Raw genomic sequence first — 11,968 nt, 5'->3', positions numbered from 1 at the left:
GGGGATGCTCATTATCTGGACAACAGAAACCTGCTTAGAAGGATATTCCTATGTCAACCCTAATTATCTGGAAACAAAGAAGTGCAGCCTCGGTTACATTATAAAGAAATGTTTTATTTAGTTCTCAAAATGATCAGCAATGCAGAGCAGACAGAGTGTGAAGGATTTCAATTGTTCTCAAACCCTTTGATCCATAACTCCGTCTCTCCCCACCTTGCACTGCCACTAGATGAACCATGGAAAACCTCAGCTGGCAGGTAAGGTGGCCCAGCATGCAATAGCAAGTCAGGTGCCAGCAGAAAGTAGCAATCTTAAGGAGAGGGGGAAGAAACCCAAAATTATTGATATAGCTAGTGGCATACAAAATAAGTTTACTCCGGTGACGCGTTCACTGCCATGTGATCGCCTGCCTTCCTGCTGGGCTAAACAGGCCTGAATTTCATTTCGGACCGTTTGTAGGAGTAGTTGTACCCTTTGCCTGCGTGCCAGTTCACACCATCTGCAAAGCTGCTATGGGCTCCCAGCCAGTACATCCCATTCAGGTTGGAAGTATGGCAGCTACTGTACCACCAGGCTCCCTTGTAGGTTGTTGCACATGCGCTCGAACCAGGATCTTGCTGTCGGTCTTTAGTTGAGAACAGCATGTTGTTGTGGCCGGATAACGAATCCCCTGTGTGAAGGAAATGAAATCACTGTTTAAGGCAGGTCACAGGCAGTTTACTTCCTCATTGGCCAAGTCTAATGTTCCTGGAGTCGTGCTGTCCATTTCCCCCTTTCGTGAGGCACTCAGAATCCCTTGAACTATAGAAGGGAGTCTGAAGCTTAATTTAACTGCTTCCATCTGAGTTCCTGATGTGGCAGGTGCTGGGTTACATACCACCTCCAGCTCTTCTGAGGTGCAGGTATTCCACAGAACACCTGTGGTTACATCACCTGACTAGGACTCAGAATTTCTGGGTTTTCTACCCAGGTTTGTCACAAACCTCCTGGGAGACTTGGGACAAGTCGCTAGAAAGTCAACAGGAGATGGGCACCTTAAGCCTCTCTGAAAATGGCCGTCATAATATCTCTGAACTTCAGTTCCTTAGCTGTAAATCATTCTTCCTTACTTGCACCCCTGTCTTGTCTATTTAGATTGCCACTTCTCTTACCATGTACAGCGACTACTAACTGATAGTACAACAGTACGTGATCTCATTTAGGTCCTCTAGGTGCTATCATGATATAAATAAACAATAACAGTACAGGCACTTCAAAGATCAAGTTAAAAAAGTATGGATTGGATGAATGGACTATAAGGTGGATAGAAAGCTGGCTAGATTGTCAGGCTCAACGGGTAGTGATCAATGGCTCAATGTCTAGTTGGCAGCCGGTATCAAGCGGAGTGCTCCAGGGGTTGGTCCTGGGGTCAGTTTTGTTCAACAACTTTATCAATGATCTGAATGATAGGATTAATTCCACCCTCAGCAAGTTCGCAAATGACACTAAGCTGGGGGGAGAGGTAGATATGCTGGAGGGTAGGGATCGGGTCCACAGTGACCTAGACAAATTGGAGAATTGGGCCAAAAGAAATCCAATGCGGTTCAACCAGGACAAGTGCAGAGTTATGCACTTAAAAAGGAAGAATCCCATGCACTGCTACAGACTGGGGACCGACTGGCTAAACAGCAGTTCTGCAGAAAAGGACCTGGGGATTACAGAGGACAAGAAGCTGGATATGAAATCAGCAGTATGCCCTCGTTGCCAAGAAAGGCCAATGGCATATTGGGCTGTATTAGTAGGAGCATTGCCAGCAGATCGAGGGAAGTGATTATTCCCCTCTATTCGGCACTGGTGAGGCCACACCTGGAGTACTGCGTCCAGTTTTGGTCCCCCCACTAAAGAAAGGATGTGGACAAATTGGAGAGAGTCGAGCGGAGGGCAACGGAAATGATTAGGGGGCTGGGGCATATGACTTACGAGGAGAGGCTGAGGGAATTGGGGTTATTTAGTCTGCAGAAGAGAAGAATGAGGGGGGATTTGATAGCAGTCTTCAACTACCTGAAGTGGGGTTCCAAAGAGGATGGAGTTAGGCTGTTCTCAGTGGTGACAGATGACACAACAAGCAGCAATGGTCTCAAGTTACAGCGGGGGAGGTCTAGGTTGGATATTAGGAAACACTATTTCACTAGGAGGGCGGTGAAGCACTGGAATGGGTTACCCAGGGAGGTGGTAGAATCTCCATCCTTAGAGGTTTTTAAGGCCTGGCTTGACAAAGCCCTGGCTGGGATGATTTAGTTGGTATAGGTCCTTTTTTGAGCAGGGGATTGGACTAGATGACCTGCTGAGGTCTCTTCCAACCCTAATATTCTATGATTCTATGATCATGCCTGTTGACTGCAGCAAACCCAGCAGGACCATGGCCAAATTTCTTTGACGAAGGCTAGGATGCATTGAGAATCCATTTAGAACCAGAGAATTATATACAGGAGCCCTGAAAATGGACCCATATCAAACCAGAGGGTGAGATCTAGTATAGACAACAAAACAGCTAGCTCCCTGGTGGGCAGGCTGCCCAGCTCCCCAGCCGGCAGGTGGGTGCCAAATAGATTGTTTGGTTCCACCAGAAATGTCACTATATCAGTGTCGCATTCTGATAAGCAACGAAATGTCAGCAACCTGGAATTTCACATTACATGGACATTCCCTTTTCCAGGCAGCTTTACTCCCAGAGCAAGGCTCCTGTGTAAGATTGCTGCTTCTTTCTGCCTCTAATCTCAGTTTAAGTCAGCTGGTGCAGCAATTCATGAACACGATAAATACAGCTAAACCAAAGTTTTCAAACCTCAGAGGTTCAATTCAGGATCCATTTGAGTTTGCGGTGAAGATTCAGGTCTGCTCTTCCCTTATCCAACTAACTCTTTCCATCTGTAATGAAGCTCACCTGCAATTTACCTGGACCACGTTCTGAGCTCTTGACTCTGTCCTGACTCAGGTAAAATCCCCAGTGACTTTGATGGGAGTTTGCCTGGATAAGGACTGAATAGGAGTGGGTAATAACCTCAGGATTTGGCCTTAGGAAATGGCAGAGTTATTGTAGATGAGGAGAAGTTTAATTTACTTCTGCTCTGGGATTCTGTACACCTCCAATGGCATTGTACCATTTCTCTGTGCTATGAAATGTGGAGACCATGCATGGCACCTACCTGCATTACCCCCAAGGAAATCTCCAAGAATCAGCTTGTAATTTTCAGTCTCTCCTAAAATTTTGAATGACTTGTACTTGGCAAACACATGGTTGTTATCGAAATCTGTGAGGTCAATGCGAAGTTCATTATCTCCTAACGGAAACAAATTGGAAAGAAAGAAAGAAAAGAGCTCATCAGGTTCCAGCTACATTTTGCATCCTTAGGAGGGGTTTTTGTATGGCAGAACCCAAAATTTGAGCCTGGGCACCCAGCACAGCTTTTCAGTTCCTTCAACTTCACCTCACCTCTAATAGAGGCAAACCAGCAGCACCCTTCCCTTCAGCTCTGACACCAAAACCTCCCCCTTTCCACTGGAGTTATTGCTCACCCATCCTAGACTGGTAGGTTGCACCTCTTATCTTGGTTACATCTACATCTTAGAACCCTCTGTGCCAGAAAAATTAGAAGCAACCATAAAGAAACCCTCAAAACCTTCCCTGGTTATGCATGACTGAATGCTAGGTGCTGAGCAAGAAGATATTTGACATCGGTTTCATTAGCCCCTACTTGCAGAGCAATAATGACTTTTTAAGATGTGTTGCTAATGTGTTGAAAACCTGATTGATCAGCTGGTTTGGGGAGGGACAGAGAAGGGCTATGGGCAGCTGGAAAGAAAGTTCTCAGGAGGCCCAGATTTTGCAAAACAAAGCCTTCTCTACATAGCCTGCATTATTTTTAGAGTTCTTGTTTGCCAACGTAAGAAAAATCAGCAGTACGTGCTCTTCCTTAACTTGAGACCAACAATCAACACCCAAACAAGAGGGGCATAAACAAAACAGCTCTTATGCCTCTAGTGCTTTATGTTCTGGAGTCTGGTCAGTCAGTCCATCTGCGTCTCATAGGTAGGAGAAAGGAATTTCTGGTAAGGAATATTTGCCATTTGATTCATCACTCTATTTGCAAGGCCTTGACTGGAGCCACCAGAGCTACAGTGTTAGCTGGTCCAATGAGATTTCACATGAATTTATTTAGTTCTCTTTTAAACCCTGTTATACTCCTAGCCTTCACAACCTTCTCAGGTAAGAAGTTCCACAGGTTGACTGTGCGCTGTGTGAAGAAGAAGTTCCTTTTATTTGTTTTAAACCTGCAGCCCATTAATTTCATTTGATGGCCCCAAGGTCTTATATTATGGGAACAAGTAAATAACTTTTCCTTATTCACTTTCTCCACACCACTCATGATTTTATATATCTCTCTATCATATCCCCCCCTAGTCTCCTCTTTTCCACGCTGAAAAGTCCTAGCCTCTTTAATCTCTCCTCATATGGGACCCGTTCCAAACCCCTAATCATTTTAGTTGCCCTTCTCTGAACCTTTTCTAATGCGACTATATCTTTGTTGAGATGAGGAGACCACATCTGTACGCAATATTCAAGATGTGGGCTTACCACGGATTTATATAAGGGCAATAAGATATTCTCCATCTTATTCTCTATCCCTTTTTTAATTATTCCTAACATCCTGTTTGCTTTTTTGACTGCTGCTGCACACCGCGTGGACGTCTTCAGAGAACTATCCACGATGACTCCAAGATCTCTTTCCTGATTAGTTGTAGCTAAATTAACCCCCATCATATTGTATGTATAGTTGGGGTTATTTTTTCCAGTGTGCATTACATTTATCCACGTTAAATTTCATTTGCCATTTTGTTGCCCAATTACTTAGTTTTGTGAGATCTTTTTGAAGTTCTTCACAGTCTGCTTTGGTCTTAACTATCTTGAGCCGTTTAGTATCATCTGCAAACTTTTCCACCTCACTGTTTACCCCTTTCTCCAGATTATTTATGAATAAATTGAATAGGATTGGTTCTAGGACTGACCGTTGGGGAACACCACTACTTACCCCCTCTCCATTCTGAAAATTAACCATTTATTCTTACCCTTTGTTCCCTGTCTTTTAACCAGTTCTCAATCCATGAAAGGATCTTCCCTCTTATCCCATGACAACTTAATTTACATAAGAGCCTTTAGTGAGGGACCTTGTCAAAGGCTTTCTGGAAATCTAAGTACACTATGTCCACTGGATCCCCCTTGTCCACATGTTTTTGACCCCTTCAAAGAACTCTAATAGATTAGCAAGACATGATTTCCCTTTACAGAAGCCATGTTGACTTTTCCTCAACAATTTATGTTCTTCTATGTGTCTGACAATTTTATTCTTTACTATTGTTTCAACTAATTTGCCCGGTACTGACGTTAGACTTACCGGTCTGTAATTGCTGAGATCACCTCTAGAGCCCTTTTTAAATATTGGCGTTACATTAGCTATCTTCCAGTCATTGGGTACAGAAGCTGATTTAAAAGACAGGTTACAAACCATAGTTAATAGTTCCGCAATTTCACATTTGAGTTCTTTCAGAACTCTTGGGTGAATGCCATCCGGTGACTTGTTACTGTTAAATTTATCAATTAATTCCAAAACCTCCTCTAATGACACTTCAATCTGTGACAATTCCTCAGATTTGTCACCTACAAAGGAAGGCTCAGGTTGGGGAATCTCCCTAACATCCTCAGCCGTGAAGACTAAAGCATAGAATCCATTTAGTTTCTCCGCAATGACTTTATCGTCTTTAAGTGCTCCTTTTTTATCTTGATTGTCCAAGGGCCCCACCGGTTGTTTAGCAGGCTTCCTGCTTCTGATGTACTTAAAAAACATTATAATCATTTAAAATCTATCTTTTTGTAGTTATTAAACTTGTTTTATATTTTAACCTAAACCAGTGTGCCTTTAAGTGAAGTGTCTGGGGGAGAATCTCAGCTTGGTTACCATAAGTTTGCATATTCCTCTCCACATTGAGGGAGAGGAGAACCGAGTAATAAATTCATACTGGTCGGGTTTTGACCAGGGCAGGACAATACAGATCTGGGGTCTTAGGCTGGGAAGCTGGGGGTAATTTTGGCTGCAGCCTCTCTATTGTTGGTTCATGCAGTGGCTGGCCATACAACTGCAGCTGGGTGTGTCCCTGCCTGTGTGAATGCTGGTGGGAGTGTAGGACTGGGAGCGGTCTATGGCCTGGCACAGCAGCACAGGGCTGAGAGGGAGACCAGGCTGCTGAGTCAGACGGCTCAGTGGTACCCCAGTTCCAGGGGGCACCCCAGGGGGAACCCGTCACAGCCGCCACCTTAAATCCGTCTCTGTCTATGAAAACACACAACAAGGAAAGTCAGTAGCTGACATATGGCTGGATTGTTCTTTTCCTTATCAGAGAGCCCAGTTAAAGTTACAAAGAGAACGCTCTACCATCAAGTATATAGAGAGAACTTGGTGGGGGAAAGTGCAGACGATGCATTTTATTTAATTACCAAAAGAGGTTAATAGGTGAATATTGTCATTTCCCAACCAGAATTCTGTCAGGCGGCTGCCAAAACCTCTCTTGTATGAATTCCAGTCACGGAAAAAGTCCACTGAACCGTCTGCCCGCCTCTGGAAAACCTGCAGGGAAATGAAAGGGATGCAGGTCAGTTTCTGTCCTGAACAAAGCAAGGGTACAAAGCAGAATTTTAAAGCATCAGCGGTCACTATTAAACTAGTCAAATTCTACTCTGCCTCGCAGGATATAAGTGAGAGCTCAACGTGGTATTTAATTACTAGTACTTATTTTCATCTGTTTTGAGAATTGACAAAGTGGATAGATGCTGTAATAGATTCATAGATTTTAAGGTCAAGAAGGTCTCTTCATACACAGGCCATAGAATCTCACCCAGTACTTTCTGCATCGAGCCCACCAATAGAAGTCTAAAGCAATGAACAAATACAGTTTCACCTCTGACATGCTGGAAAGCTAAGGAATGACTTGTACATAAGGAAAAAGTAAGTGTTATAAGATAGCAGCTGTGGACAAAAATTACCAATAAGGAGCTTGTCTACAGCCATGTTCCAGTTGTGCAAGTGAAACTTTCTGAGCACCTGGTGCCTTAACACCACAAAGGGAAATCCTCCCACTGCTGTGTTAATAGGTTTAACAGGGAAATTGGAAGTTAAAATAATAAAATGATATTAAGAGCTGGTCAGAAAATGCAGTTCCATTGTAACTGAAATGCTTCATAAAGTCATATTGAATTCCTCAACATTTTGTACTATATATTATAATATAATCAAAATGACACATTTGTGCTGATATTATCTAAATGAAACATTTTTGATTGATCCAAAACAAAGAAAAATTAGAATATTCCTTTGGAGAATTTTAAAATTTTCAGGTTTCATTCTGATTTGTAAATAAGCCAAATTCTGAAATAGTGAAATCCTAGTGAAACAGAATTCCTCTGCATTGCACATATGTTCCCTCCTCTTTCAACCCCATTTTACACAATGGGCTATGGGGTTTTCCTTTTATAGTACTATAGGTATTGGATACAAAAGGTAACCAGAACCTGTAAGACCTCACTCCCTTATCCCCATCAGCTCTTCACTTTTTTCCTCATCTTGTGCACCTCCTCTTCCCCCAAATGCTAACGGAACAGATTTAAACCAGCTCCCAGCTCAGCCTCAATTTTATCTTAAACACACTGACAAGTTGGGAAGTTTCTGTTTGAAGACCTGCTCCTAGTGAACATGTATCACTGGGACAGCACAAAGAAAGAGATTTCATTTTCAACAAGGGTTACAAATGCCTTCACATGGTTGCTGTCCTTTCTAGGAAGTGACTTGTTTGAGCAAACCCTTGGCCCCATCCCACTCCCTGTGAAATCCATCAGTGATTTGCATTGGCTTTGATGGCAGCAAGAATGGGCACTCCGTGATTTGTTCTCACTTACTATCCATCCACCTCCATCGGTGTCCATGTCACACAGCACGGTCATGGCGTTACAGTCATGCGGGTAGATGGTGTACCAGCCGCTCAGGATGTTCCCTTTGGCTAACAGCTCCTTGCAGTTCTTCGCTCCTGGAGAGGATGGTAATTTAATGTTCTAAATAAATTTTGCTGGAACGGATAATTACACAAGCAGCACTGATCCCTTTTCAAGGAACTAGGAATTTCAAATAGTTGTCTCTGGAGTTTCCAAACCCTGGAGTGCTGGACTTCTTTTTAACCAGCTTCCTAAGTCCTGACTCCTGTTTGAAAAGACAGCAGCAAAAAGGTGCATTCCTGATGAAACTGACTCCTTCAGACTTCAAATGGCAATGTACACAAGGAACCACAGTGGGTTTTAGTCATTAGTCCATCTTACAGGGTTACCTGCTTGTATTACATTCAGTAGGGTTTCTGGTATAACTGAACCTCATGTAACTCAATAATGCTAACATAGCAGAAACAGGGGTCAATTACACTAGTTGCTACAGAAGTCAGAATGAATTGCAAGCACCTTCAACGGTGGCTCTACACTGTGAACTGAGCTCCAGGTCCCTTGAATGGGATGAGTTGACAGCTCATGTCATAGGCGCCGACTCCGTGGGTGCTCCGGGGCTGGAGCACCAATGGGGAAAAACTGGTGGGTGCTCTGCACCCACCAACAGCTCCCCACCCTGGCCCCCCACCCAAGCTCACCTCTGCCTCCTCCCCTGAGCGCGTCTTCCCCGCTTCTCCCCCTAGCTCTCAGCGCTTGCCGCCGCAAAACAGTTGTTTCACGGCGGCAAGCGCTGGAAGGGAGGGGGAGGAGGGGGAATGCGGCGCACTCAGGGAAGAGGCAGGGCTGGGGCGGGGATTTGGGGAAGAGGTCCAATAGGAACAGGGAGGGGTGGAGTTGGGGCGGGGACTTTAGGGAAGGGGTTGGTATGGAGGCAGGGCAAGGGTGGAGTTGCGGTGGGGCTGGGGGTGTCAAGCACCCACTGGCACCAGGAAAAGTTGGCGCCTATGGCTCATGTAATGTGATTCTGGGAAACACTCACCTGTCTTACAGTGTACGTCCTCCAGCTCCTTCTCGGCTGTTCAGGAAGAAAAACACAAGGGTGGGGGATTGAAACCGGGAAAAGAATGATATTTTCCTAAACTCCTGCTCAGGCCACAAGGCCTGTATGTATCATGAGTTAAGAGACAGTAAAGCATCTTAACGCATCTCTGACTCCAGCTACAGTATGTGGAGACACGTCCTTCCCTAGACAAAGATCAGTGTCCTACATTCTCTCCAACCACAGATTTTACTTCCCACAGCCCCATCCATAAAAATAACATCCACTTACACCTTAGCTAACATTCTTCACAAGCTGGGAAACATTCAGGCAATTGCAGGGTGTGAAATAAATGTTATCCCTTTAGTTCCTTCTGCACCAAAGATGTACAATTTCACACATTGGCTGTGATCTGAGCCTCCCCAAACTTTCAGAGGAGATCAGTTCTGGATCCAAATAAAGATGCACATGTGACAGCCCATGCTCATCGCTAATTATTGAATTCAAGGTTTTTTTCGCACTCTTGGATAGCTCCTCAGCTATAGGGATATTAACAAATTCAGTATTGTGCGCAAACAAATTACACTCTGAAAGTTTCCTGTGAGTCAAGTGTACTGCTTTTAAAATGAAATCAAATTATACTCTTGCCATAAAAGAAATTGTAGATGTTCTTACTTATAGTTCCAGGTACTCCAATGTCTCCTTTATCTCCTAAAAACACCCAAAAACACACGGGAACAAATCACTACACAGCCAAGAGACAGCATCCTTATCTGAGTGCTCATCCCAGCATTTGTTATTAATTTCATGTTGGTGTAAAACCCCAGTTCCCCCTACATCACCCCATGGAAAAAGTATTAACCATTCCAGAGTGATGAAGAGGAGAGAGGGCCAAATTCTTTTTCACATCAGTGTCACCCCACGGACTTCATCCGAGTTGAACGGGTACAAATGAGAGGGTAATTTGGGCAACTGTGTATGTTGGGGTGGTGGGTTTTTTTTCATTTTTGAGATGAAGGCTGGAATTTCTAAAGGGGACCCAGAAAGTTAAGTGTGCAACTCCCACTGACTCTGGGACGCATTGAGTGCACTCCCTACTGGCTCAGTCCCTATCACTATGGGTAATACCTAAAAGACAGGCTCAACAAGCCAGAATTATTGGACGTCTCTTACCTTTCAGACCAGGAACACCAATGTCACCCTTCGCTCCTGGTGGAAAACAGAAAGAGTGAACAGAGACGTAGCAATCTCAATGAGAGCTTACAACTGGGGTTCTATTGGGATAAGAGCTGGGTGAATATTAAAAATACAGATCTGTGAATTTGTTTGTGAAAAAATGGCCCAAAATGTAATTAATATCCATTCAATGGAGTCCAACTATTTGCTGTTCATGAATATTTAGATCACTGCTACTATTAATGAAACTACTTACATGTCCTGCAGACTGCATGAACTCAGACCGGAAGTTCTTCAGTCATCACTCTCATATAAAAGGATTCAGTCAACTATATCACGTGACTCCACACCACAAATTACCAATGCCTGTAGCAAGCATTTCACAAAACAGCCAGTGGCTGAGAATACTTTGGTGAACACCAGGGATAACAGATACATTCTTAGCAATCAGGAACAGTTCATGAGTGAGGCATAAAACAAAGAGAGGCCTAAATTTGATTCAGTTCATGCTCTAAATTGAGAGAGAGAGAGACAGCTGGGGGGAGGGGGATTGTTAAATGTTTCATAAAAGGGACATCCAAATGTTAAAAATTATTTCATGGTAGTTAAACAAATTTACTTAGTCTTTTTATTATTTTACCTTTCTCCCCAGCTGGTCCCATCTTCCCAGGGCTCCCCTGAGTTCCCTTTTCTCCTACAAACACAGAGAATGAATTTAAACATTTTATATATATTCAAACACAGAAGAAATTAGAACAGACCTGAGCTCCCAATTCTACCCTTTCCGGCTTAATCCTCAGGTAATGTAAAGCGACACTAAAGCGTACAGTCCCAAGCCAGTTTTCATCAGTGGATGATCTTGCTAAAAGACCATGTAAATTACATGCAGGATTGCAATCAGCAACACTATGGTTATTTATTGAGTAATTCATGTTTGTGCCTGCACCATCCAAAGCCGATTCTCACTCAGTGCTGAGGAAAGTACCTCTCATTCCTGCAGCTCCGGGTTCTCCTTTGGGACCTGTGGCACCGGGAACTCCAGGGCATCCTTGCAGAATAGCGAGCCGCTCGTTACCACTGAGACCCACCACTTTCACTTCTGGAGACATAAAATAATCATTATCAGAGACACAGGATGTGGGATGTTCTGCAAATTGTGAATTCCAGGCGGAAGCACAATACGCCATGAGATCTAACAGAGCCCTTTGCTTGACTAGAAAGGCAAATACAAACAAGCAATGTAGGTGCCAAGGCCTACTCAAGGGATACTACAGGCACAAGTAGGAGGAACAAGCCCCTTGACCTTCTGAGCCCAACCCCAGAGTGCCTCTCTGTGGCTCCCACGGTGGAGGGCTGCAGAAGAATCTTCTTTGGACCTTGGGGGAAGCTAGAGTCAGAGTGGAAAGCCTCTGCCCCAAACTCCCCCTCCAGCTGTGGGTTTTCTGGCCTGTCCCTCTGTGGTTCAAACTCTCCTGGCCTCTCGGTCCATATTTCCTCTTGCTCACAGACTGAAGTTTCAAGAGCTTCTATAGTCCAGACTGCATTGAGATTTGTGTTTAAAGCAGGGATTAAACCTCCTTCTTACATATGTGTCATGTAATTCATCATCCCCAAACTTACAGCAGTAATTCTGAGCACAGAATGGAGCTTCTGAGAAGTCCACTAGTTTGAGATATAATTCTTTAAAAGTTGGCCCTTAGAAAAAGAAGTTTAAAAAACAAACCCTTTGGTCCCTC

General features: G+C 43.9%; 1 protein-coding gene across 1 annotated transcript; it reads right to left on the bottom strand.

Moving 5' to 3' along the window:
* Positions 1 to 94: 94 nt before the first annotated feature.
* On the bottom strand, positions 95 to 11,419 carry LOC112119665 (ficolin-2-like). Its single transcript, XM_026663296.1, has 9 exons — positions 11,218 to 11,419; positions 10,873 to 10,926; positions 10,230 to 10,265; positions 9,732 to 9,767; positions 9,057 to 9,092; positions 7,985 to 8,112; positions 6,530 to 6,659; positions 3,186 to 3,320; positions 95 to 670 (listed from the first exon to the last, which is right to left on the bottom strand). Exons 1-9 carry the CDS (start codon positions 11,417 to 11,419, stop codon positions 423 to 425), a joined length of 1,005 nt encoding a protein of 334 aa, XP_026519081.1. The 3' UTR covers positions 95 to 422.
* Positions 11,420 to 11,968: the final 549 nt, after the last annotated feature.

Source organism: Terrapene carolina, unplaced genomic scaffold, assembly GCF_002925995.2.
Source record: "Terrapene carolina triunguis isolate 2854851 unplaced genomic scaffold, T_m_triunguis-2.0 Scaffold33171, whole genome shotgun sequence".
Classification (NCBI taxonomy): Eukaryota; Metazoa; Chordata; order Testudines; family Emydidae; genus Terrapene; species Terrapene triunguis.
The sequence above is the reverse complement of the archived record's forward strand: the minus strand, read 5'-3'. Positions and strand labels throughout refer to the sequence as shown.